Genomic DNA, 27,350 nt, shown 5'->3' with positions numbered 1-27,350 from the left:
ATGGGCTGAGTCCCTACACGCGGCGCTGGGACCGCCCTGTTCCCGCGCGTTCCCAGGGCACCGTCGCGTGGCGGGAGGCGCGAGCCCCGCGCGCTCGAGGGCCGGGGACTCCAGGCCTGTCCCTTTCACCCCGCCACCGGGCTGGGTCTCGAGAGCGGGGCTCCGGGTGGCGGTGGGGCGCCGCCGCCGCAGCTCGAAGACTGCCTCTGGCCCGGGGCCAGTAGCCTCGGCGCGGCGGCTCGCCCGGCCCCCTCCTCCCTGCACTTTTCCCCGGGCGCGGCCCCCTCCCCTCTGTCCGCCCCCGGTGAGAGGTGGGCACGCTCCCCGCCCCTTTCCCAAACCCGCGCGCGCGCGCGCACGCACGCGCTCACTCCTCACACGCACCCCGCTGGAGTGCGAGCGCCGAAACTCGCCAAACTCGCCGCCCGGCGCTGCGCGACGCACGAGCTAGCAGCCCGTCCCCCCGCGACTCTGCCGTGCCGCCGCCGCCAGCTCCCGCCACCCGAGGAGGCGCGGTGCCACCCACGGCAGCGTCCCCTGCCTGCGCCCTGCCCGCGGCCCATCCGGGCGGGATCGCCCGGCTCCCCTCGGCGCTGCTCTCGTTCTCTCTCTTTCTCTCTCTCTCTCTCTTTCTCTCTCTCTCTCTCTCTGGGAGCGTGGTGGGGGCGCGGAGGAGGAGAAACTCTTTCCCCGCCTAACGTTTCCAGGGCCGCCGTCCGCTCTCTTTCCACCCCAACCCGTGTCTGAAGGGCTCCCGGTGCCCGCCACTCCGGTTCCCGACCCGAGAGCAGTCTTTCCAACTCTCGGCGCGCGTTTCCTTTTCCTTTGATTTCCTCCGCGTTCCAAACCTCCGCCACCGCCACCTCCACCTCCGCCACCCACCCACCCCGCCAGCGCCTTCTCGCCTCCTCCTCCTCCTCCTCCGCCTCCTCCTCCCCTGTGCGCTCCCCGGCCGCCGCGGGACGTCCGGTGTTGATGGTGGCAGCCGCGGCAGCGTAAGCAGCAGCAGCGCTCGCCGTCCGCCAGCTCTTGCCTCTCACTCCGCCTCACCCTCCGGCCCCTAGCACCCAAGCTTCGGGGCGGCTGCGGGCCGGCGGCGGCGGCGAAGCGGTTGCAGCGGCGGCAGCGGCGGCGGCGGGAAGCAGGATGAGCGCACGAGGCGAAGGCGCTGGGCAGCCGTCCACTTCAGCCCAGGGACAACCTGCCGCCCCGGGGCCTCAGAAGAGAGGACGCGGCCGGCCCAGGAAGCAACCGCAAGTCAGTACGCGGGCCGCGCGGGGGGCACCTGCGCTCCGCGGAGTCGCCGGCCACCCGAGCGCGGGAGCCCTGGGCCGGGCGGGCGGGGACGGGGGGAGGACGGCGGAGCCCCGGGCGCCCGGGCCGGGCGGTGGGCGGTGCGGCCGGGGCCGGGGTGGGGGTGGGCGAGGTGGGGTCCGGCGCTGCGCGTCCTGGTCCTGCGACCCTCGCTATTGTGCCCGGCCCCCGAGTGGCGCCGTCTCTCCGAGGCCGGGGAGCCCGAGCTGGCCCGCACTTTTGGCGCCGCTTTTGAAATGGCCGGGGAGGGTCACGGGCCAGCCGCGTCGCGCTGCTCACGGGCCGGGGTCTGTCCCGCGGCCGCCGCCGCCTGGGCGGCCCCTGCGAGCTCCCGGGTGGCCCGGGACTCCCGCCCTGGCGACAAAGGACGCGTGGAGACCTGGCCGCCGGATCCTCCTCGGGCTCTTTAAATCTGGCGCCGCCGCGGCTCCCGCCGAGGTGGCTCCGGGAAGGGATCGCGGGGGACAGGTCCTCGCGCGGCAGCGTTAATTCGCTCGGCCCAGGGCGCGTCGTTTGGGGTGTCCGAGAGGATGCCGGCCGCGTAGCTAGGGTCACTGCCTGGCCACGAGCCCCGGCCCCCATTTACCCCTGGATCCCGCGTCGGCTGGTTGTAGGCACGCGACGTGCTTCCCCGGGGAAAGTGTCTGGGATTTGGGCGGCTACGGTCGAGGGGCGCCCCAGACCCCGCGGAGTGGAGGGTTTTGTCTACGGATGCAACCAATTAAGCGTGCCGCGGCTGCTGGAGGGGCTGCGGGAGCACCCGGGGCGGGGGTTGGGTTTGGGGGTTTGCAGCAATTTGCAAGCATCTGCAGAGAAGGTTGGGACAGGACTCGGCTTCCAAGAGGGCTTTAACACGAAGTTTGGGGTCTTGAATGGCTTCTTTCGAGGCCTATTCGGAAACAAACCCAAAGAGTCCCCAAACCAACTGCCCGGGAGCAAAGTGGGGAAATTGAACAAGGTTTGCTTGCCAGTGCGTTTTAGAAAACCCCAGAGGGCTGTACCTTTTTGAAATCATCAAGGGAGGGAAACAAGCCAATCTAGAGGCCCCTGAGTTTTCCCGCTCTGCCAAGCGACACTTAATACCGCGTTAGGATCCTGTTCTACACCTCCCAGGAAGTCGCAGCCCTCCCTCTCTCCTTTCCCACCAGCCACCCAGCTCTCTCTCAAACTAATTACCCCTCCTTTCACCTACCCTGTCCCACAGCCCCCCTAAAAAGTCCCAAAGAAAATGCGGTGGGGTCTGAGGTCTTACCTTTGAGTTAAGGCGGAGTTCACAAAGAAAGAAAAATGTGTCTGCAATTGTTTGCCCCGATGTGCCCACACAAGCGAGCGCTTAGGGGAATCTTTCCTATATTCTCCAATGGGACGTGAACTCTCATGGAAGACTTTGAGATGTTTCAAGCTAATTAGTCTCCTGCAATCAGCGCATCGGAAAGAAACGTGCATCGACAATTCGCTGGATAAATAGTTAGTTAGTATCTGGAATATTAATCATCCCGTTTCCTTACCCACTGGAGCATGTACTGCCTGCCGGCATAGGAGCACTTGGAAGGTTTTGCTGAACCTATTGATACCCTTCCCAGAGTGTCCCCCGTCACCCCTCCTCACTAGCCCCTCTTTCCTTTTTTCCCAGTCTACCCCATTAGAGCTTTTCATAGGAAAGCTTTGGGAGAAAATGTGTTTATTTGTATCCAAAGGTCTTTAAACTGAGACTGGAGCCCACGCCTGCATTTCCAAAAGGAAGTGGAGAATTGAAGCAATTATCTAGATAATTCAAGCAAAGCCTCCCACCACAGATTTACCATAATTATTTGGAGATTCTAGGTAGAATGGAGTTATTTTGAGCTGAAGAACTTGGATAATTGCTCCAACATTTCATTCTAGCTTGCAGGTAGACAGGGATGTTTAAAACCCAGCTTTCCAATTTGAAGTTTGTTGAGGTGTTCATGGTAGCAGAATATTCTGTTCCTTGAAATGGTAGTATCACTGGTAATGGCATTCCTGCTTATTCCTTGGGGTGCTGGGATGCACAGTCTTGCAAATTTCACACCCTGAAAATCCAGGGGGCCTTTGTTACCTTCTGGAGTTGAGCCGGAATTTGGTTTTCATATGCTAAACTGAATTTCCTCTTTGTGCTCTGGGATGCGCAGTCTAGTTACTTGCCCTTTCTGTAAACTCTGTGCGTTCTGCATCCACCCATTTGTGCTTGAACTGCCAGTGGCCCAACAGCTCCCTTGAGCGGCGAGCCCATGCACAGAATATAGCTGGGCAGGCAGGGTTCATAGCGTTCCGATGGTTTTGCCACAACAGCATTGTGTTTCCTCCTCCACTTAGGAACCAACTGGTGAGCCCTCTCCTAAGAGACCCAGGGGAAGACCTAAAGGGAGCAAAAACAAGAGTCCATCCAAGGCGGCTCAAAAGGTGAGATTTCTTAAGTCATGCTCTTCCGACTTGCTCCACTTGGCCACCTGCCTACTCCAGATCCACCTCTAAAGAGGTACCCCACCTTCTTAAACCAGGACTCAGTACGGACCTTAATTGGGCAGGACTCAACCTTATTTACCTAGCAGATGTTTAGAAGGAAATCATGTAGATCCTGAGGGTTCGCTTTGAAACAAGCAAGCCAACAAACAAATCCATCACCAAATAATAGGAAACTTAAAATGGGGGGTGGAGGCAAAAAGGGGGTAGAGATGATACAATTAGGATTTATCTTAGTGGTGAAATAGTCGTGTTTTGTTTGTTTAGGTAGGGAGGAAGACTCAAAATGAAAGGTTTTGCCTGATGGTGAAGCTTTTGTAATTTCCTCTGAAAAAAATAATAAAGATGAATTAATTTTGTCCTTATTTACATGACAACGGTCAAACAAATCCCTGATTGTAGTTAAGTACTTTGCCAAAAGGCGGTCATTGGAAGTAAATCCAGTTGTGGGATCTTGGGAGGGGAGAGGGGAGAGACAGACTTTACAGCTTTAACACAGTGATAAAACAGCGATAAAACCTGCTGCTTGTTTCATAAGACACCTGCACTATAATACTTCATTTTCTCTCCAAAAGCTGACAGTGGAATGCTCCAAATTGAACAATGGGAATTTCTTTTTAACAAATGTATTGTTGGGCAGGAATGGAGTCCAGTTAAGTATAACATTTCGTGTCTTTTAAAATAAAATTTAACTTGCAGCTTCAGATAACTTCATCTTGGTTGTTTTTAAACTAGCATTGAAGAAAGAGTTTAGAGCCAATGTGTGTTTAGAGAAGTGAAGGTAAATATAAAATTTAGTCATTTTGCAGGGGGGAGGGGGGATTATATATAGAAATCCAGAATTGCAATTTATGCATTTAACTTGTATTTGAATAAGTAAAATAAGTTGAAAGCCATGGATCAAAAGTTAGAAGTAAGTTTGACTCATCTTTCCACAGGTTAGAGTACAGCACTCTTTGCAAAGGACTATATCCTGATCTTATGGGAATTAATGTTATGTGTGGTTTTCTATGGGTCTGCGGGCACTAACCATCTTATATGTGATACTTTTCAGTGTTATAAATTACCATAGCAACTAGGATACAGATAAAGTTACTTGGGAAATAGCTACAAGCTCTTGTCTGTTTTATTTTAACAGTTTGAACAGAATTCAAGGGGGGGAATTTCAGCATATTTAAATTTAACTGATTCGTAGAGTGTCATTTATTGTGAATCACATGTAGACAACAAACTTTAAAGAACCCCTAAGTAACCTTGTCATTTAAAAAATGACTGTTTTATTTGGTATTCCTACTATGAATTCGTACCTTTTATTTATTATATTTTATTTGGTTTATTAAATCAACTATAAGGTACTGACTTTGCTAAGGAGTTGGTCTGTTAAAAAAGTGTGGGATTTAGCTAGGTTATTCTCATGACATGATGAAGGAATCTGAATACCTAGCTAACAGAAAAACAGGAAAAAATGAATCTTTTAGGAGAATCTTTATCTTATCATAAATAAGTTACTTAAAATTTTAACATTTAAAAGTCAAAAATGAATTTTATCTCCAAATTTCTCAGGGTTACATTTTAGAGCGAGTAGAAAAGTTTACCCCACTACCTACCAAAAACTTTAAGATTGGTGGTGTAGTGGGTTGCACAATGATCTGTGAACTACAGGTCAACAGTTCAAACACACTGGTTTCTCTGAGGGGGAAAGATGAGATTGTCTGCTCCTGTAAAAATTCCACTCCCTGAAGCCCAAAGGGGCAGTTAGTTCCCTTCTGTCTGATCGGCTCACTCTTGAGTCGGAATCGACTCATGGCAGTATGCTTTTAACAAAATCTTTACTAACAGGAAAAAAAAAATCTGGGAACTGTACCTAATTTAGTGAGAAAATGTCGCTCAGTTCCCTCCCAAGGAAGAATGGATTTGTTTTTAGTTATTTTCGTGAAAAGTATTTTACAAATGGCCCTATCCTACTAGCTGCTCTTCTCCCTCACAATGTTTCCTTTGCATTGCCAAACAGAAGTAGGCTTACTGTTTCCTAAAGGAAAAAAATCCCTTCCTCAAATCTTTTCATTTTACCCTGCTTTCAGACACAATCATTTCATACAGTTAGGCTCTTCTTAAAAGTGAATGGATCTATTTGTTCATAGGATGACTACTTTCCTCCCGTTTTATAAATTACTCTTCATTTAGAGACCACAATACTTTGCAAAATAATGAATGGCACTGGTGAATTGGTCATGGCAGGTATAAAATTTAAGATATTTTCACTTTCAAGTGAGTATTTCCTGAGTTTGCTACTAACCCCCTAAGAACATAATGAGCAAACATATATTTGTTTACCAAACCCAGGGAGGTATTCTAATAAAACATATATTTCTTAAGATTTGAAATGTAGTGATCTTCATAAAAATATGTGTGGGTGATAAATAACCTCGGCTAGATGGACCACAGTAGATGTGGGAAGACTCTCCTCTAATTAATCAGTTGGCTGTTCTCCTGCAAACTGAGACACATCATCATGGAAAAGATAGCAGAAAAACTGGTAAGTGTGAGAGAAAAGCACTTAGAAAATCCGAGGGCCCACAGAGTGCAAGGGGACCTTGATGATGGGTGTTTAAATTTCCTCCTGCTTGGAGTTTGTGTTTGGACTTAGTAGCTGGCCTTGGGGCGTTTGGAAACAAAGCGGCTGGTTAGGAAATCAGCAGAGAAACTTGACATGCACACAGACCATTGCTGTAAAAGACTGACTGGACAACACCAAAATTAGCTCTCTTGAATGTCAGGCCCCATTCGAAAGAAAATTGAAACACATTTCTAAAAGTGCAGTTAGTTACGTTTGATACGCTTGGAAACGAATGTCTGCCTTCATCCTTTTACTTATATTCCATTCAGACATATTCCTTAATGGGTGGCCATTATGTGATAATTCTAGACATTCTCAAGAACTCTTAGTGCTCCAAATCCTTTACCTTAGTAAGGAAAAGTAAACAAGTTTTCCTGAATAAACAATGTGTGGGTTTGTAGATTTTTTAAAAAATAAGCTTGAGGTATACCTGTAACCAGTGTTCCTGTAATTTCCCTTTTTGTTTTTCTCATGTTTGTATGAGATGGAAATACTTTGTGTTTTCATAACATTTCCTTTGTTTGGAGAGAAGAAAGATAGAATCTCCTTTATGTTTAGTTTAGGGATGTTTGTTGTGGCTTTTTAATCATGCAAGAATACTGGAGAGGTTGTTACTAATTCTCTTGTGTGTAAGGTCACAAATCAAATTCACCTTTAAGTCTCGAGTCAGTTCTTACTCAGATGCTTTAAGGCAAACATTTGCTCCCTGAGGTTAAATAAAATTTTAATAGAAGGGAGTTGCACGTTAAATAAAAGACCTTTAACATAATAGCTCTTCTTCATAAGGTTTGGCTTTATCTTCCTTTTAACTTCTGATATGATGTCCAGACCCAGCAAGCAAAGGGCAGGAAGTAAATGTATCTAGGTAAAGTACATATGGAATGCTGGTGGCTCTACAGGTAAGCATTGGACCGCTAACGGAAAGGTTGGTAGTTCAAACCCATGTGTAGCTTTTCAGGAAAAAGTTGAGGCTCTCAGCTCTTAAGATTTCCAGTCTCAGAAAACCGTATGACAGTTATGCGTTGGAATCAATTTGACAGCAAAGGGTCTTTGGGTTAAAGTTGATATTATTTAAAATGCTGAGGAAACATATCTTTTAATATCTTTCTTTAATATCCTAGTATAGAGGAAACCTCTTAATGGATTACTCTCAAGGTAGGCACAGGCGTCTCATCATTCACATTCCAGGAATGTGGTTGAATTTCATAAATTACTAGTACCCAGTCACAGATACTTTTTAGGATGTGGGCTTTACTTACCATTTCAGATAAATCCTAGAGCTTGGGCCCCAGCCTGGTGTGCTCATGAGGTGTCAAAGGGATCAGGTATCAGGCATCAAAGAACAGAAAATCAAATTGTGATTGAGGGGAGTGCAGATTGGGGACCCAAGACCCCTCTGTAGGCAACCGGACATCCCCTTACAGAGGCATCGGGGGGAGGATATGAGCCAGTCAGGGTGAAGTGTAGCAATGAAGAAACACACAACTTTCCTCTAGTTCCTAAATGCTACCCCCCCCACCCCCCACCACCACTATCATGATCCCAATTCTACCTTACAAATTTGGCTAGACCAGAGGATGTACACTGGTACAGATAGGAACTGGCAACACAGGGACTCCAGGACAGATGATCCCTTCAGGACCAGTGGTGAGAGTGGCGATACTGGGAAGGGTGGGTGGTGGGAGGGTGAGGTGGAAAGGGGGAACCGATTACAAGGATCTACATATAACCTCCTCCCTGGGGGACGTACAACAGAAAAGTGGGTGAAGGGTGACATCAGACAGTGTAAGATATGACAAAATAATAATTTATAAATTATCAAGGCTTCGTGGGGGAATGGGGAGGGAGGGGGGAAATGAGCTGATACCAAGGGCTCAAGTAGAAAGCAAATATTTTGAGAATGATGAGGGCAACAAATGCACAAAGTGCTTGACACGAGGTATGGATGGATTGTGATCAAAGTAGTACAAGTCCCCAATAAAATCATTTTTAAAACCCCCAAAAACAGGAGAGGAAGGAAGGAGGACAGGGTGCCTGCCTCCAGACCCAGTCAGGCTGAGCCAGTGGCTGAGTTGCTTAGGCCACTTGGGTAATACCTTGTATAATACAATCGAAATGAGGGCGCTCAGTGGGTGGAGGGAGGCCTGGGAGCAGTCCGCTCTCCTGTGATGACTTGACATGTTCTTTCCGCTACACTCTGTTGACCAAGTACAAATGTGCTTGACCCAATGGATGGATGGATGGTGTTAGGAGTTGTATGAGCCCCCAATAAAATTATATTTAAAAAAATCTTAGAGCTTGGATGTTGAAGGGGGTGGACAGGATTTCTCAAAGTAAGCCCAATTCAAGAGGTAACCAAAGATTCCAATATAGGTCAGTCAGGGAAGGGTAGTCCTGGAGGTTGTCAATTCTGGCCCACAGTTATTATGCGGTTGTTTGCTTTGTCTGTCTCTGGGCTGGAAAATCCCACCTGGGATTCAAGATGCTGAGACACACAAGAGAATTCAGGCAGGTGGAATTTGGTACAGCTTAGCCGCTGTTATCCCCGCACTTTCGGCTGAGGTACCTAGTTCAGGAGTTGGCAGACTTGAGGCTGGAGAACTAAGCCTGCCCCTCACAACAATATAAAAGGTACGCGCGAGGCATGAATGTGTTTTTACAGGCAGATACAGTAGCCACCAGTAGAATTGGCTTGCTTGCTCTTCTCTCACATTTCACTTCTTTCATGAGGCTAGCTGGATCATGGGGAGCATTGTATTCGGTTCAGTCATCCAAACCGGTCTTCTTTGTTTTGTTGTTTGCCTTCACCGTTTCCAGAACTTACCTGGGAACCATGGAGCTTGGCACAAGGGTGGAACTCTGACTTCCACTGTCCTGCATGCTGAAGTTTTTTATTATGAACCTTTGTCAACCAGGAGAGAATGGTGAATGGAGAACTGTTGTAGAGTGGTTGCTCGATGCACTGATGAGCCTGCGCAGCATCCTTTTTAACCCCCCAGTGAATGCAGTCATCAAGGAGCCCTGGTCTCAGTGGGTTCGCCTCTGGGCTGCTAACCACAAGATTGGCAGTTCAGACCCGCAGGAGCTCCACAGGACAGACGCGGTTGTCTCCGATCAAGCTGTGTCATCTTGGAAACCCTGTGGAGCAGTTCTTCTCTGCCCTGTAGGGTCACGACGAGTCAGAATCGACTCCATGGCAGTGAGCGCTGGTAGTTTGCAGTTGGAGGGAGCACTGCCTGGCATAGCGGTTAAGGAGTGTGTCTCTTAACTGATAGGTTGCAGGTTGCAACACACCAGCTACCGTGTGGGAGAAAGATGGAGCAGTCAGACGGACGGTCTTAGAAGCCCTTTGGGGAGGAAAGTCCTTCTGTGTCCTGTAGGGTAGGTGAGTTGGAATAGATGCCGTGCCAGCAGGTGTGGCTTTAGTGAGTCCATGCAGGCATCGGGGGCCCTGGTGGCACAGTCGTTAAGTGCTTGGTTGATCCCGGAAAGGGGGGTTGTTTGAGCTCCCAGCAGCTCTGGGAACCGACCTGGCAATGTGTCCCAGTAAAGATGGCCACCGGAGAAGTCGACATCCGTCTAGGGCAGCTCGCCTGTCAGCGAGCCTTGCTCAGACAGAACTGACTTGACAACATGCAGCAGCCCGAGTCAGAGCAGTCCTGCCACACTGGTGCTTCTACAGTAGATTACATAGATGACGAGATGGTTATGTCATGGATGAAGCTTCTAATCTTGCTTCAGCTATTCATAAGAGTAGTATAAGGGGGCTTTGAAAATGCTGTATGCAGAGGGTATGAAAAGATGATGGAACTTGTCCATAAACATGAACCCCCCTCAAGTGTGCGATTTTATGTGAACCCACGGGCTCAGTTCTGCACCCTGGGCTCATTGGGCTCCTATACACCCCTCATTCGGTGACTTGCAGTCCGGCTGGGATTCTGAACTGGTTTCAGTTGAACTCCTGGAAGATCTGGCCCGCTACATTCCCAAACCAGCCAATTAATAATCAGCACCACTGTGGATCACAGCGGTGCAGTCTGCAACTCATCCTGGGCAGCATCTCACCTGCTTGCGCATGGGGTCACCACGTGTGGGCAGCTGACTCAAGGGCTAACAGGGCCGTCCCCCCTCTTCTCTCCAGGGTGATGTTGTAGGGTGCTTTCACGCCAACACTGACTCAGAGTGACCCCGTTTGCTCACTGTCACCCTGTGAACTCTTGATCGTCTTTCTGATTTCTAAAGAGGAACTGAGAAGCTTTCGCGGAGAGTTCATTGTAAATTGTGAAAGTGGATCATTGATCCCACTGCTGTAGCCTTAGTTCTTCCCTGCCTGCGCAGATGGAGGCTGGCGTGTGCACAACAGCGGCCTGAGAGTGGGTAGTAAAGGCTTCCATGGGTAAAATGAGCATAAATGGCAACGTGTGATGGGATTTCCTGATATTACTTATCAGAGAATATGCAGTGATAGCAAATGTGTAACATATATTGCAAGACCGAAGAGGGTTGCACTTCAAATTTGGAAGAGCAAAGTTCCACGTAATTGGAGGATCACTACAGTAAAATGACTGTATGCAATCCTTATTGAGTCTGTTTGATTGGTCCACTTGATTCTCACCCTGGTTCACAATATTTGCACTATATATGTTTTTGAAAAAGCAATAAACCTGACTTTTTAGACTTGGCCTAGTGTGCCCCATGTCCTCTTGGGCCAGCAGGTTTTAAAATCTTTAGGGGGAAAATGAAAGATTAAGAGACATGAGCACCAAACAGGGTACCACCACACCAAATATTTTTCTAGCCGTGTGTGTGTGTGTGTGTGTGTGTGTGTGTGTGTGTGTGTCCCCAGATTCATGGGCTGGTTGATTCAGGGTGGGAGAATTCTGGTTTGCATACATTATTGCAGTCCACATAAATATGTGGAGATCGTTTAGAAATACGGTAAAACTAACAGCCGTCTGAATTTGACCCTGAAGTCAGAAGGGATAAGTTCCTTCCTTCCAAATCACCTCTTTTCTCTGTGTTCCTAGGACAGTTGGAAATGTGTGTGTTTTTAACTGTTCAGTTGATTTCCAGCCCAGAAGCTCTCTGTGTTTTTGTTTTGTTTCCGCTGATGGCTGTTATGTTTTATACAAGAATATCTCCCAGAAGAACAGATCCTTTATGGCCTTGAAATCAGATTGGGTCCCGTTTCCACCACTTAAGCACGTGGGCAGGTCTGCTTAAGCTCCCGTGCGTGAGACAGGGGGAGTTAGTAGCTGTCCCACTTACGTAGGACAGGACAGCTCTCTGAAAGTCACCGTGGAAACTTACAGAATTGGGGGTACTTGTTTCAAGGATATCATTTTATAGTTCGGGCGGGAGGGAAAAACTTACATTTGAATCACCACTGAAGGTTGTAGTTTTGCCTGGGCACTGCACTTGTAGACTTTGTTCCTTTCCTCCTCAAAGGTAGGCCTATGCTTTTCATTTCACCAAGGAGAAGCCTGTGGTTAGAAACGTAAACAACAGCACCAAGACAAACACCCCCACTCACTGGCACCCAGTCGATTGGGACTCCTAACGACCGTCTAGGGCAGGGTAGAACTGCCCCCACCCCCCGCCGTGGGCTTCCGAGATGGTCGCTCTCTATGGAGATGGGTAGCCTTGGCCTTCTCCCTCAGAGCGCTGATGGTTTAGAACTGCTGGCCACGGGAACCACTGCAAATGGACGTGTCTGAAAGCTAAAAGTCCTCTGACTGGGAGCCTGAGTTTGAATCCAGCTCTCTGAAGCTGAAGTGTATACTCTACACTTCTGTGCACGGTCCGATATTTTGTGAAAAATATTGACTGAATGCTAGTGAATTTGTGGTATCTCCAATAACCAAAAGGCAGGGGGGGGCCGAGGTAAGTTTTTTGTTTTTAAATTAAAAGACCACTTTATTGGGGGCTCTTAGAACATTCTATACTTCAATTGTATCAAGCATATTGGTACATGTTGCCATCATTTTCTAAATATTTGCATTCTGTTTGACCCCTTGGTATCGGCTCTTTTTTCCCTCCCTCCCCTTCCTCCCACCCTCGTGACCCCTTGATAAATTATAAATGATTATTTTCATATCTTACACTCACCATTGTCTCCCTCCCCCCCACGGTGTCTATTGCTTGTTCTCCACCCACCTCCCCCCCAGGCGGGGACAGAGTGTGGTTATGTGTCCATCTTCCCCTTTTCCTGCCCTTCTCTCCCCACCTTCCCCCAACCCTCCTGGTATCCCTATTCCTGTTCCTGGATTCCGCAAGTCATGGGCTCTCGTCTCTTATCTGTACCTGTGCACATGCTCCAGTCCAGCCCGAAATGAATGGCAGGACTGGAGTAATGGGGACGAGGAAGTCTCCAGGAACCAGAGGAATATTGTGTGTTTCATCGGTGCCGAACTGCACCCTGGTTGACTCATCTCTAACTTGTGACTCTAATGTGAGGGGATATCACATTGTCTACAGATGGGTTTGTGGGGTTTTTTCTCTGATCCTACTTATTCTCAACAATAGGGTTTTTTTTTTTGTTTGCTTGGGGTCTTCTGATGCCTGTTAGCCGATCCCATTGACACCTTATCATACAGGCTGGTGTGCTGCTTCCATGTGGGCTTTGTTGCTTCTCTGCTAGATGACTGCTTGTTTAACTTCAAGCCTTTAAGACCCCAGATGCTGTATCTTTTAATAGTTGGGCACCATCCGCTTTCTTCCACACATTTGCTATGCACTTGCTTTGTCTTCAATGATAGTGCCAGGAGGGTGAGCATCACAGAAGGCCAGGTTGTTAGAACAAAGGGTTCTTGCTGTTTGTGTGTGTGTGCGTGCGTGTGTGTGCATGCACACGCGCACACATACATGCATAGGCCAGTACCCCTATTTTTATGAATTAGTGTATTTACATATGCACACACCTATGTTTATACTTCTCTCCATAGCTTTGCTTCCTAGAACTTTCCTCTGTTTCCTTTTACGGGAAGTTGTGAGAAATCTCTGGGGTGCTAGTTTATAAGTCTATTGGAAATGGGCCCACTGCTACCCAGATTGTGGCTCCCAAATAAGCCACAGGGCTACACTTTTGGGGATTATTATTTTCTGATTATTAAATGAAAGGCTTGGCTCATGAGAGAAAAAAAGACACGAATGCTGACAGAAAAAAAATAAGTTTCATTTTTATCTTCAACAAATGCAGGCTCTCTGCTGGAGTAGTGGGTTAGACCCTTGACTGCTGACTGCAAGGTCAGCAGTTCGAAACCACCAATATCTCCCAGAGAGAAAGAGACAACTTTCTATTCCAGCAAAAAGAGTCCAGACACCCGCAAGGGCAGTTCTACGCTGCCTTACAGGGTCATTATGAGGTTGAATCGACTCGCTGGCAGTGAGGGTGAGTTTCCATCTACAAGTACACATTGAGGACCTCCTGCGCGCTGTTTGCAATTTCAAGAGGGAGATTGAATAGGTGGATTAATTTTCTTTCTCTTGTTACGTGGAGCGCATTTGAGAGCTGAACTAGCAAAACTTTTTAGAGAAAGAGGCGCATTTATCTCATGAACTTAAAGACATACAATTCATTATACAATTCTGAAGCTGTACCTTTTTTGAAAATGAAGGCAGTATGATTAAGAGAAGGAGGGAAGAAATAGCACACTTACAGACAATATTTTTGATTAGCAAGAACCTTGGCATAATCGTGATGGCAATGGGGGTGGAACTTCAGCTCATAAATGCAGAATTGTGCATCTCTGTATCCCTCCCCTTAAATAATAAATACTTGGAACTTGTTATGTTTCCTTTCCTCCTGACTTTATAGCATGGAACCCATTTCCAGGTTGGCAAAGAGGAACCGAGTATTCACTTTTACAGTATTTTGTACGTTGACATTCAATTCCCAGCAAGCCTCCCCTACCCCCCAAGTGTTTTGCTTGTCTTCTACTGAAAAATAATATCCTGAAGAGCATTAAACACAAGAGGGGAGGGAGGCAAAGTCCAAGCCAGGGTTTTCTGGCGGGTAAAAGTTCTGGGTCTGCTACAACCCCGGCCCGTGTTGTAGCCGTGGTGGAGTTTGATTAGAATGATTAAATAATGTGGGTGTTAAGCAACAATGAAAACCTCCCAGCTCGAGGCCACACAGCTCAAGTGTTTCTTCTGCACTGAGTCTCCAAAGAGGGTTTCAGTTTACACCTAACACTGGCCTCAGCGCCCAAGGAGCAAGTTTGCTTTTTAACAAGTCCAAGTGATAATTGTGGTGTTTTGCCCTTTAGTTAATGGTGTGAATTAAAAAAAAAATTTTTTATGGGGGCGGATTGTCTTCTGTCAATGAGCTGTTCCTTCAGAATTCATCTTAGCCGCGAAGCTTGCTGGCTGGGAGGGATTTACTCTCTGTGACTTGGGAATCCAACGGAACCCTCTTAGCAGCCCTGTTTCTAGCAGATTCCAGTGATCACATCACAGTCCTGAAACTCCAAAACTGCAGAAGAGGCCTGCGGTCATACCTTTGGCCTTCAGGGTCTGTAAAAGCTTCATCTCCTCAAGCTCCCGACCTCTGAATTTCCATTAAGAAGGATTTTGATCTCACTGTGTTTGTGTAATTTACTACTGAGTAAGCTGCAGCTCCACAATTGCTCCCAGAGATTAAATCAGAGGCTGCTTCCGTGCTGCACAGATTCCGTGCTCATGTAACCCACCATGCGCTCGCTGAAGGGGTTCTTCCAAGCATCACCCTGCAGGTAGCATGCGAGTGGCAGGCAGTATTTCTTGGACTAAACTTCCTATGAGATTGACTGACTTGAAGGGACAGCTTTCTCGTTAAGGAGCCCATGTCATATTAGGTAGATAGGAACGTTTCTTGTGCACCTGATTTACCTGGGGGCACTTTCAAGTACCTTGAAGATTCCTTAAAGGAGAAGTAGTTACCTGTTACAGATGAAATGAAAACATCTTTTTCAGGGACTTGCTCAGAGTCTTGACAGGTAGGGATTTGAACCTAAGCTTTCCAAAGTAGCACCTGTTTTTCAGGAGGCCTCTCTCTCTTAAAAGACACCATCTGAGGCCCACCAGGCTTTTACCTAATTGAACTCATTCAGGACTAAAGGTACAAAAGCCAGCGGCTGCTCAGCCCTGACGATGCAGAAGGCCTTCCTTTCAAAGTGGAGAGTGCCCAAATCTGAGGATGAGGTGGATAGGCAGAATTCTTCAGAGTTAGCAAGAGTACCTTTTTTCTGGGAAATTGGCCGAATTGATGACAATTTGGGTTTGCTGAAGTGTTTTCTTGTGGTAGCAAATGCTTGTACAATAAGGGAAAAGCAGCATCAGGAAGGTAGAAACAGTCCCACAGAACAAGGTTCAAATTCCAGGCCTGCTGCTTAGCCCCTTTGTGTAGGACCTTGGATAAGTTATTTACCTAACTTAGTTATTCTCATGCACAGAGCAATATGTGCTAAAATGTTTTTCATCCTAAGAAAGATTAAACACGTACATTTACGTGTACGTGGTCTGTGTACGCACGCACTCTTAGAGTTGGAATAGTAGGGGTGACAAAAATGAATTGCTTTGCAAATAAAGACATTTGATTGAAAAGTGGCATGCGATACCGGCAAAACCTGTTCCTGTCCAGGAATAGAAAGAGGCAGCGCTTCAGGTACTTAGAAGGAGGCTCATGTCAGGTGTGTGAAATTCTCACTAAAAACTTATTTTGGCGTCCATCATTTCATCTCAGGAGACTGCTCTCTGTTGGTTTTGTGTTTTTGGTTCCTCCTGCTGCTGTAGGACATTTGGTTGGTGGGTCGATAGGCGGTTGATTTTGACCAGGCACAGGACACTGGCCCTATGGAAGTGAGAGGATGCTTGTTATTTTGATAAAAGGCTATGTATGCATTTCTAAAATTTCTAGATGGGCTTTGGACCAGGAGAGTAGGTGGAAATGCTTTGAACATCAATGTTCATTTTGTAAGTTTAGTTGAGACGTGAAAAGAACATCATGATCACGTAAGGAGCATTCATTGAAAACAAAAACTAATTTGTGTAATTATACTGTGTGCAAATGACTTTTTAAAAAAATTGTGGGCCCAAAATGAAAGGACCTTTTCAAAGCGTTTTCAAACATTTCAGAGGAGATTGCCATCTTTCAGGGCAGGACTTGATGTTGTGTTGTTTTTTACATTATACAGTGAGGAGAAAGGGGGTGGGGGGAGAACAGTCTTTTCAAAGATGAAGGGAACAAGAGGTTGTTAAGAGAATCCTAGCTTCATCCGAAAACCAGGGCATGCTTGCTTGCAATGTGTCCCTTGGAGCAGTGCATATAAATCATGTCAGGTAGGAGCAATCTGACTTCCTTTTTCATTTTGCAGAAAGCAGAAGCCACTGGAGAGAAACGGCCAAGAGGCAGACCTAGGAAATGGGTGAGTCATGAGATATCGCTGCTGTCGTTTAGTCTTTGTTTTCGTAAAGAAAAATTCCTGTCTTAAAAAAATTTTTTTTAATGCTTGCGTTTAGTGGGGGAAGGGGGAGGGGGGGGCGGGCCTTCTGCCATCCATGGCATGCATTTCTAACTTGGGGTTTGACAAATGTGTGAAAGGGTTAAGGCCAGCGACAGATTATCGCCAGTTCTTGCCATTAGACTCCGGGAGTTGACCCAGTGCTTCTCCTGGGATGGAGGCGCTCTGTTGTCTCATTTATCAACATGGAAAGCGTCTCCCTGTCCCTCCAAACAGGGTAACATTGTGATGACTGGTTTGTGGGTTGAGTCCCAAAGGTGAAGGGGCACTGTGAAACCTTGGACATTGATTAGAAATGGTGATAAAATCCAGATGAGGAGTGCGTGAGATAACTTTTTAGCCCCTTTCTCCTACCTCCACTCCCCCATTTCCCCCATGGCTCTGCTTTGGACACATCTCAGTTTGTAGGTGGTGTGTGTGTGTGTGTGCATGTGTGCGTGTGTTGTTTGTCCAAATTGGTTTTGTTACAAAACGGGGTTTGTTTCTCCAGTGTTTCTTGCCTTGAGATACACTGACGACTAGAGTTGCATCCCCACAAAGGCTCTTGACCCCACAGACACCGGGGACCCCAGATTCTCCGAGGTCGGAAGCTTGGAGATCGCTGGAGCACCTCACTGATTTGATCACTTAGACCTTGCTCCCTCTTCCACTCCACTGTCCTGTGTTCTTCTGGCTTGTCTTTGACACCAGCCGAGGAGAAGACACCCTTAAAATGGAATAGAAACGCTTGCCGAGAAAGGCCGAGGGCGGTCCACCCCCAGCCACGCGTGGGCGGCTTGTTGGCTTTCTTTTCCCTTTGCCTGTCCCATCGTTTACATCTTTCTTTCCCCCTGCGCACCATTCTGCTTCCCTGCTCCTTTGCCATTCCTGCATCACTCTGTCCACTGCTATTGCCCTGCGTTCAATTGACTCATCTTGTGCTTTTTTCCCTCTGCTCAGCATGTGTGGGATTAGACTTCTTAGCACAAGGAAATGGGGATGATCCCTAGATTCAAAACTTCTCTGTGTGACAGCCTGCCTGAGAGTGAGGGGTTTGCATTCAGCGAAGGCATTCTCTCCAAGCGGAGCCACCTTAGGGTGATCACCCAGCACACGCTCATCACCTCTATTGCCGAGGAACCCACTGCCATCGCGTCGATGCCACCTCAGGGTGCAACTGCCCCTCTGAGTTTACAAGCCTGTCGTTTTCACAGGAGTACACCGTCCCGCCTTTGTCCCGAGCAGTGGCTGACAGTTTGGACCTCAGAAGCTTGCGGATCCCAGCCCGAATTGTCACTGCTAAAACTGCCCACTTCTTGCTCAGCAGCTGTGAGCGTTAGACCAGTCCTCTGGCTCCTGAGAGCTGCCACTTGCCGCCCCTGGGTGTCTTGTTCACAGCAGCCCCGTGGGACAGCATATGCCTGCAGGGGTTTCCAGGAGGCCGGCCGTATGGGAGTCGGTCACCAGGGCTCTCCTCACTAGGGTGGTTGGGTGGGTTTGAACCACCAGCCTTTCTGTTAGCAGCTGAATGCTTACTGGTTGTGCTACCAGGTATTCTTGTCCTTGTGCGTTTCTGCGGGGAGTATTCAAAGGCATTGTTACCAGTTTGACTCGAGATAGCTTTACAACTATCTGAGGACAGTAAACACATACCTTTGTCTTTGACTTTTTTACTGACTCAACCATCCCTAATCATCACTCTCTTCGGAGCATGTTTGAGTTTTGGTCTTTTGAAATATGTCACCCAGAACGGACATAGGATTATAGATGTGGGCCCGTGACAGTGAGTTTATCACCTCCCTAGTTGCATGTTCAGTCCCAGAGGTCCATTGCTGCTTCACAAGCCACGGATTCTTTGAGGTCAGGAATATGGACAGGGCACTGAAGAAAGGTTTGTCTTTCTGCTCCAAGATGCCTTGGGGTCAGGTCAAGGAGTTCATTCCGACTCCTAGTGACCTGGAGTGTAGGGTAGAGGTTGCCCCTGCAGGTCTCTGAGAGGTTGCTCTTACTAGGAGTAAAAAGCCTCATCTTGCTCCCTCCTGGAGGCTGATGGTTTCGAATTACTGACCTTGTGGTTGGCAGCCCAGTGTGTAACCACTACACCAGCAGGGGTTTCCACCAAGAAGGCTCACATGACTGACGGTGAGTATATGATGCCTGGCGGTTAGGATCGGGAGGTTCTGGCTGTTTTGCGGGATTGGCTGGAAGGCTGGGCACATGGGGAGGGGGTGTTGAATAGGGGGCCTACATGTGATCTCTCCAATTTAGTAGTCTCAGGGTGGTCTTCCCTACATGGACCCAAGTCCCCAGGGAGCGGGTTCTGCAAATGAGGTGGAAGCTTCATGACCTAGTTTGATGAGTCCCAGAAGCTAGAAAGTGCGCTGTTGCGAGCACATTGTGGCCCACGCTGATATCGTCATGTACATCAACTGCTAGGGGTCTTCACAAAGTGTGTGGAAAATCCCTTGGTCTTCTTACTGTTTTTCCACAAACTTTCTGAGCCCCCCCCCTGCACCTCCTCTACACCTTCCATGTGTAAGTCTGAGCATCAGAACTCTATAAAGGACGTCCAATCCCCTTGAATTAGGCAGTGAGCTTCCACTGAGCAACATGATAGAAAATAGGCAAGCGCTTTGAGGGAAGGGGCGTCATGTTGTGAAGAGGAAATAAAACAAACCATAAGCAAATACAACGAAAGTCAGTCAAGTGTGATCTCTTCACTGGCCTGTCTACATTTCATCTCCTAGATTTAGGCATCCCGCAATGCTCACCAGGAATCTGAAAAGTACCCAACAGTCATGACCCTGCCCTTCTCAGAAACTTCCTACAGCTTCATAGCTGGTGTCTGAGTTAGTTACCCTCTGCCCACTTGGCACTTCACAGAGTTTACACCCATCTGCTTTCATTGTTTTTGTGTCAACTTAAGGGCAGTGGGTTTGGTTTTGGTTTATAGCCCAGCACTCATTCTCATACACATGATGTTTCTGCCAAGGTGGTATAATTTATTTATAGATAGATAGACACAGATATAGATTTTTTTTTCTTAATGGCTTCTTAACTTATTCTAGGGGATCTGAATTTCGAATACCTGTTGTTCATGCTGGGTGAGAATCTCATCTGAGACCTCCACCACAGAAGCCCTTGTCTTTCTGGGACTAGCTAGCCATGGTCACTGATTCTCACGGAGTCCACTTTTTACCGGCCTTGAGGATGGAAACTGGTGTGTGGTAAATTGTTACAAGCCCCTGATGTGGTCCCCAAAGAAGAGTTGGTCTATTTTGAAAAGGAAATAAAAGGAAACTGTCGATGTTTTTTTTAGACAGCATGCTTCCCCTTTGCTTGTATATCTTCTCTTGGCTAGGGTATGCAGCCGGCCATATCAAGGCATTCCGTTCAATGGCATTCTCTGCTGGAAAGCTTGTGCTAAAGAAGTAAATCATTGTATTTTCCATAGGAAATAGGCTTGCACTTTATAATGAGTTCAGTTCTTTCCAATAGTGTCGTTCACGGATTTCCTTGAATTGGCATATTTGAACTGGGCAACACTGTGTTTAGAAGGCACATAGTTTGAAATCTAAGTTACCCTCATTTTATTTGTCTGTAAACTTAGTAAAAGTTCTTATGCTTTAAAAGTAAAATGTTGGTGACTTTTTTCATTTCATGAAATGGGTCTAAAAAAAAAAAAAAATATATATATATATATCTACAGTGATACTCTGCTCTGATCTGAGTGGGACCTGTAGCTAGTAGGGTGACCGTGTTTGATCTAACTAAAGCATGAAGGGCCTTTTAAAACTTTATGGAAAAATTCCAGTACAAGTTAATTCAATGTTTCCATAAACTTTTTTGAAGCTCTCTAGTATGTACATGACTAGTACTGTGATTTAGGGAATATGTTTACTACTGGTTTCTTTAATCTTTACTTTTTTTTACCCTCCTATTGTTTTGATTGGCTAATCTTGAATTTCAGTTATTTTGTGTGTGGGAAATGATGAGAGATAAAGAACATAAATATATGTGGCTACCAACTGCCGTCAAGCCTATCCAGACTCTTGGTGACCCAACAGGACAGTGTACAACTTCCCATATCCTTGTCCCATTGAGTTTATAGGTCATCCAGTCTCTAGTTCTCTTCTTGCCTTTGCTGTTTCCCTCTGCTCATTATGGCCTCCATTAAATGGTAGGCGCAGTTGAGTAGTGAGGAGAGGGCAGGACTTATTGATAAGAAAGCTTGGTAAAGTGTCGGCCAATGGAGATCCCCTCACAGAGGGGTTTAAGAGAGGAGATGGGTTAATTAGGGTGTGAGGTAGTATCGATGAAGAACACAGCTTTCCCCCAGATCCTGGATGCTTCCCCCAGATCCTGGATGCTTCCTCCCCCCAACTACCATGATCCGAATTCTACCTTGCAGGGCTGGATAGGACAGAGGCTGTACACTGGTACATATGAGGGTTGGAGGTACAGGGAATCCAGGGTGGATGATACCTTCAGGACCAAGGGTGTGAGGGGCGATGCTGGGAGAGTGGAGGGTGAGTGGGTTGGAAAGGGGAAACTGATTACAAGGATCCACATGTGACCTCTTCCCTGGGAGAGGGACAGCAGAGAAGGGGGGAAGGGAGACTCCGGATAGGGCAAGATATGACAAAATAACGATGTATAAATTACCAAGGGCGTATGAGGGAGGGGGGAATGGGGAGGGAGGGGGAAAAAAAAAGAGGACCTGATGCAAGGGGCTTAAGTGGAGAGCAAATGCCTTGAGAATGATTGGGGCAGGGAATGTATGGATGTGCTTTATACAATTGATGTATGTATATGTATGAACTGTGAAAAGAATTGTATCAGCCCCAATAAATTGTTAAAATAAAAAAAAAAAAGCTTGGTAAGAAGGAGGCAGGAGTGAGTAATGGCAAACAGACCATTCAGATGATCTGTCCATTTGATGCAGGTAGGCTATTCCCAGACTCTGCCCTCAGCAATAATTAAGTGAATGTAGCCATGACATTGAAGCTCTTTTTCTCCCCTTTTCTTTCCATTCATCACTTGTTGACTCTTAAAATAAATGTGATCTTATAAATTAATTGAAAACCCTTTCCCTCAGATGGTGCTGGTTATCAGAAGGAAGCCAGGATCGTATAGGCTTACTTTAAAACAAGTAGCCGTGTAAGTGAGGTGTCAGCTAAGTCCCCACAGAGGGAGCACACCAGCCAAGGATTCAAGATCAGAGGAGGGAGTTGTATTAGAGTTTAACTTCTGAACACCCAGTTTGCAGAAGGTGGTGGATGATAGTGAAATACCAAAATATATTTACAGAGTCTCCTTTGGATTGAGCCTCCACTGAATTCCCTTGAACAATTGGCCAGAGATGTGAATAGTCTTGCCCTCACAGTGCATTGGGCAGTGAATTACTACAGATATCAAAGGCAGACTCACTGCCATCTAATTGATTCTGACTTGCAGCAACCCGAGAAGGCAGAGTCGAGCCTCCCCCTTGGTTTCTGAGGCTGTGCATCTCTGCAGGCGTGGATGACTTCAGCTTTCCCCTGGGGGTCAAGGAGTGACTGGTGGGTTTGAGCTCCTGACCTTGGGTTTGGCAGTCTTAAGTGTGGTCTGCTATGCCACCAGGGTTCCTGCTGCACAGATAGAGTCAGGTTAAAGTTTAACATCTTTTGTTCCTCCTTTTGACCCATTTTTAATTTGTTGTAGTTTTCTTTCTTCTCTCTCTCTTTTTTTTTTTTTTGCTTTCTTTTGGATGGAGGCTTTTCTGTGTTTTATTTTGATGTTGATCGTTTTTCTATTTGGAATGACTATTCATGTGAAATCCAGTATAAGTAAATCTACAGAGACAGTAACCAGAGTAACAGTTTCTTAGGGTTATGGTAGGGGAGGTTGTGGGAAATGAGCTAATAATAATGGATCTATGAGGGGGTACTCCCCCACACAAAAAAACAACCTGGCATTACGCTAGGCAGAGAGGAGCTTTCGTAACACCTATTTTTCCTGCTAGACAAACATCAAGCCACTTGCTCTGAGTTAGTGTGCCCAGTGGTGTAGCCTGGGAATGTTCACTCAGGTCACAGTGAATTTTTTTTGTAAGAGCAATTTTGCTCAAACCTTGTTTTTTGTGATGGTCGATTTAAGAAAAACAGTGTGCGGCTGTGACATGTTTCCTCCTCGGGGAAAATGTCGCAGAAACTGCTGTGATGTTGAACACTTCTTACGAGGACAGTGCTGTGGTGAAAACTCAAGTGTACAAGCGGTTTTCTCATTTCAAAAAGGTGAAATGTCGATTGATGACAAACCTTGTTCTGGGTGTCAGTCAACTTCCTGAATGGACAAAAATGTTGACTCAGTGCATTTGGAGTTCATTCTGCCAGGTCAAGCTTTCTATTTAGAGTTTCTGAAAAGATTGTGTAACCTATGGGGGGGGGGGTACTGACTTTGCCCTCACAACAGTGCACCTGCTCACGCAGTCCTCTCAGGGTTCCAGTTTTGGGCAAAAAACCAGCATGCCTCCCTTGCCCCACGTACCTTACTCACCTGACCTTGCTCCGTGGGACTTCTTTTTGTTTCCATGAATGAAGAGGGACATGGACGGATAGCAGTTTGACTACAGTGTAGAAGAGGTGAAGAAAAAATGAGGCAGATGCTGTCAGCCATCCAAACAGATGAGTTTGAAAATGTTTCCAAAAATGGAATCACAGATTTGACAAATGTATTAAGTGTAATGGAGAGAACTTTGAAGGTGATAAGGTTGTTTGGTAAAAAAAAAAAAATTTAAATACGTAGTTTTGAAAAAAATAACTTTTTTTTAAGTTCACCCTTGTAAGAATCAGGAAAATGTTCTAAAGTTGGTTGTTGTGATGTTTGCACAACTCTTTTTAAAATATATTTGTGCCATTAAATTGAATTATATGTCAATAAAACTTTTTCACAAAGAAAAAGGAAAGTTTTTCAGGACACTATACCAAACAAATGTTTCTTTTTATGGTTCCTCAGTATTGAGGAATGGCTATAGATTAAAGTTTGGCTTAGCCAGTCATTGGTTCAAATTCAGAAGACTTGCACTGAATCTACTCTTGCATTAGACTCAGATTCAGGAATGATATTTCTTTAAATTTAAGCAAGGGAGGGAGGTGGTTGCTTTAGAGGCCCCATTTGGATGGGGAAAGGGCATGTATACAATCCCAGCTATATTACCCACGTAAGCCACGTTGTCGCTTGTGCCTTGGTTTCAAAGCATTAATGCCAAAGGTGCATGTTCAGTGCCTCTGAGCACAGTGCCAGGCAGACGGCTTATCCTGTCAAGTAGATCCTAGTGTTATAATCTGTTTAAATCTGTTTTTGCTCATTGTTTGCCTAGCTTGTTTTTGTCGGGTGCTCTTGAGCTGATAGGGGCGCACAGCGAACCTGTGTCGAATGCCCCATCGGGTTTCCTAGGCTGCTGTACTCTTTACGGAAGGAGCCCTGGAGGTGCGGTGGCTTGAGTTTGCACCTACTAACGGAGAGGTGATGGTTTAATCTGAGACCGATGTGACCGTCTGCTCTTGTCAAAATTGTTGTTAGATGCTGTTGGTTCATTCTGTCTGTCACAGCGGCCCTGTGTACACTTCAACAGAGTGAAACACTGCTCTGTCCTGCACCATCCTCACCACCATTGCTACGTCCCCAGGTCACGTACCCAGTTTTGCAGCCACTATGTCAGTTCATCTCCTCAAGAGGCAACCTTTGGACCGGAACAAGGAGACACCGTGCGACTTAAAATCAGGGTGTGCCAGGTTACGTCCTCTCACCATTCGAAATCTGTACGCCGAGCAAATGGTCTGAGAAGCTGGACAACATGGAGAAGCTTATGACATCCGCAGCGAGCTGCCATATGCAGCTATCACACCCTGGATCACCGAAAGCCAAGAGAACTCAAATGACCATGACATTTTCAGCCTTAGAAACCCTGTGGGACGCTGCACTCTGTCCTAAAAGGTCAGAATGAGTTGGAATCGACTCAATAGCAAGATTTGATTTCATTTTGGGTTAGCACCTAGCCAGCTCACCATCAGACCTCCTGACTTGGCTGGACCATTTTTAATGCCTACATCTTCAATTCCCAAATAATTTCCCAAATAAATGCCTACATCTTCAATTCCCATTATTTTCCGATTGTTTAGCTGACAGTATGTGGATCTAGCCTTGAACTTCATCCTGGGATGTAGGGGCCAACAGGATTGGTACCTCACCTTCAGTAAGCTTCTACTCTGGGGAGCAGAAAATCTGATGCTGGGCAGTTGATTGCTAGTCTGTGCTTGGTGTGTTGTGTGGTGAAATTAAATGTCAGCTTTGGAATAATGTGAACTCTGTAGGATTTTGACCGTTGATTGATAGAAATGGTGACCCTGCTTATCCTAATGGTAAAATAATTCCATCTCTCACGGCCTGCATTTACCCAAGTATATGAATTATGGAGTCCTACTGGAGTGGTGATGAAATTGCTAAGCAAAAGGTTGAAGGTTTGAAGCCACCCACCGTTCTGAGAGACATGTTGCAGTCTGCTTCTGTGAAGATTGCAGACTTGGAACCCTGTTGGTAGGAGGGGTTCTACGCTGTGCTCCAGGGTCCATATGAGTCAGAATTGACTCAGTGCTTCTGAATGTGGTAATTTATGAATGAGCTCTTGGAGGTTAGAAGGTGGATGGTCGTTATCGTTCTACCTGTGGTACTAGGACACAGCAGTGTGGTGGAGAGCTCACAGAGCTGGGTTTGGGTATCCGCTTTCCAAGGCCAACTTCTCGGGTCAGCAGCCCCAGTTTTTCTGTGTGGAGAGCAGGTCAGTGACAGTTCTCAACTCCTAGATTATTTTTGGAGAATCTTTGATGACAAGAAGCCGTCAAAGAACTTTATTCACCAAGTAGGAAGCACTCGGTAGATGGTAGTCTTTGATGTTAGCAAAGTTCCAAGCCCATCATGGTATGGGGCCAGTAGAATAACAGCATTTCTATTTGTGCATAAAGTACAGTCATTGAATTTGGGTTTTCCAAGGGTAAATGTGGATCTGAATCGCTTGCCTTGTTTTGTTGTGCTTTTTTGTTTTCTAACTGATGATTTGAATTCTTACAGAGGCGACTCAAGGTTAAGGGTCAGATTGGGAGGCGGAGGCAGCAAAACTATGTTGGTCATGATGTTGAGTTCTAGTTGAAGCCTGCCATCGTTTCCTCAGCCTAACTTTTTAAAAGTCCCTAATGGAAACTTGCTGGAGCATTTTCAGACTTGGGCTCACTTGCTGTGGATAGATCTAACAGTGGGGTGGGCTGTGTGGACATGGCCCTCGCTAGGGGCTCCTGTGTCTTGAGAGACAGGCATTAAGTTAGTAGTGGCGTCCATGGCACTGGCCATGTGCTATATGAGCTTAATGGAGATAATAGAAAAAGGCATTTGTGGTAACACTGCTCATCCTATAACAAGTAGAATTGTCTTTAAGCCATTCATCCCCCCTTTAAATTCAGAGTACAGTGGGTGAGAATGATCCATTTCCAACTCAAGTTTTACACTCCCACCCCTTACTATTCCTTTTGGAGCAATGGGATAGAGTTTAGTGACTTTCTGTTTGGATTGGCCATTGACAGAGTGCTCCTGCTCCGACTTTCAGACCAAGACAGTTGTTCTGTGCTGTTGGCTTGCCCGTGTTTTTCTTTTCTTTTTTTAAATCATTTTAATAGGGGCTCACACAACTCTTACCACAATCCATACATACATCAGTTGTGTAAAGCACAGTTGTGTATTCATTGCTCTCATCATTCTCAAAACATTTGCTGTCCACCTAAGCCCCTGGAGTCAGCTCCTCATGAACCTTTGATAATTTATATATTATTATTTTGTCATATCTTGCCCTGTCCGACGTCTCCCTTCACCCACTTTTCTGTTGTCCGCCCCCCAGGGAGGAGGTCACGGCCCATGTTTTTCTAGCAGTGGTACCCTGCTGCATCTTTTCGTGTGACTCCGTGGGCTTGGGGTTTTGTGCTTTGTAATTTAGTCAAGCAATTGTTGAGCCGCACAAGGTTGCTTTGAACCTCTAATTTTATAAGTAACAAACCAGTGTATTGCTGATGTCTAGTCTTCGCCAGCGATTTAAAAAGTTAAGAACAAAACTACTGTCTCTGCTTGCATTGTTGAAGCTTGTCTTAGGACTTGCTTCGTGTTCACAGGGAACTAATTTGTACTCCACGCACTTGTACCACACAGTCTTCTGCAAGCCATGGCAGAGAAAGGTGGCTTATGTACCTCACCGGGTCAGTAGGCTGTTGGATAGACTGTACGGTGTGAGTGGGCTTGGCCAGGCGTGGTCATAGCGTGAAGGAATCCTTGGTGATGGGGAGATTTGTTTTGCTACAGGAAGAGTTTTCTGCCTGAGATGATTGTAATGCTTCAGTATTCCCCAGCTTCATATGTATGTTCTTCTAGGTAAACGTGTT

The 27,350-nt window shown here is 46.7% G+C and overlaps 1 protein-coding gene across 1 annotated transcript in view; it reads left to right on the top strand.

The window, feature by feature from the left end:
• The first annotated feature begins 346 nt into the window (after nt 1-346).
• The window catches only part of HMGA2 (high mobility group AT-hook 2), a 140,239-nt gene continuing 113,235 nt past the window's right edge, over nt 347-27,350 (top strand). The window contains exons 1-3 of the mRNA XM_075551331.1: nt 347-1,257; nt 3,649-3,735; nt 16,765-16,815. Coding sequence (XP_075407446.1) covers nt 1,147-1,257; nt 3,649-3,735; nt 16,765-16,815 — 249 coding nt within the window. The 5' untranslated portion in view covers nt 347-1,146. The remainder of the gene's footprint in view (nt 1,258-3,648; nt 3,736-16,764; nt 16,816-27,350) is intronic.

This window comes from Tenrec ecaudatus, chromosome 6, assembly GCF_050624435.1.
Source record: "Tenrec ecaudatus isolate mTenEca1 chromosome 6, mTenEca1.hap1, whole genome shotgun sequence".
Taxonomy (NCBI): Eukaryota; Metazoa; Chordata; class Mammalia; order Afrosoricida; family Tenrecidae; genus Tenrec; species Tenrec ecaudatus.
This window is presented reverse-complemented; position numbering and strand designations above follow the sequence as displayed.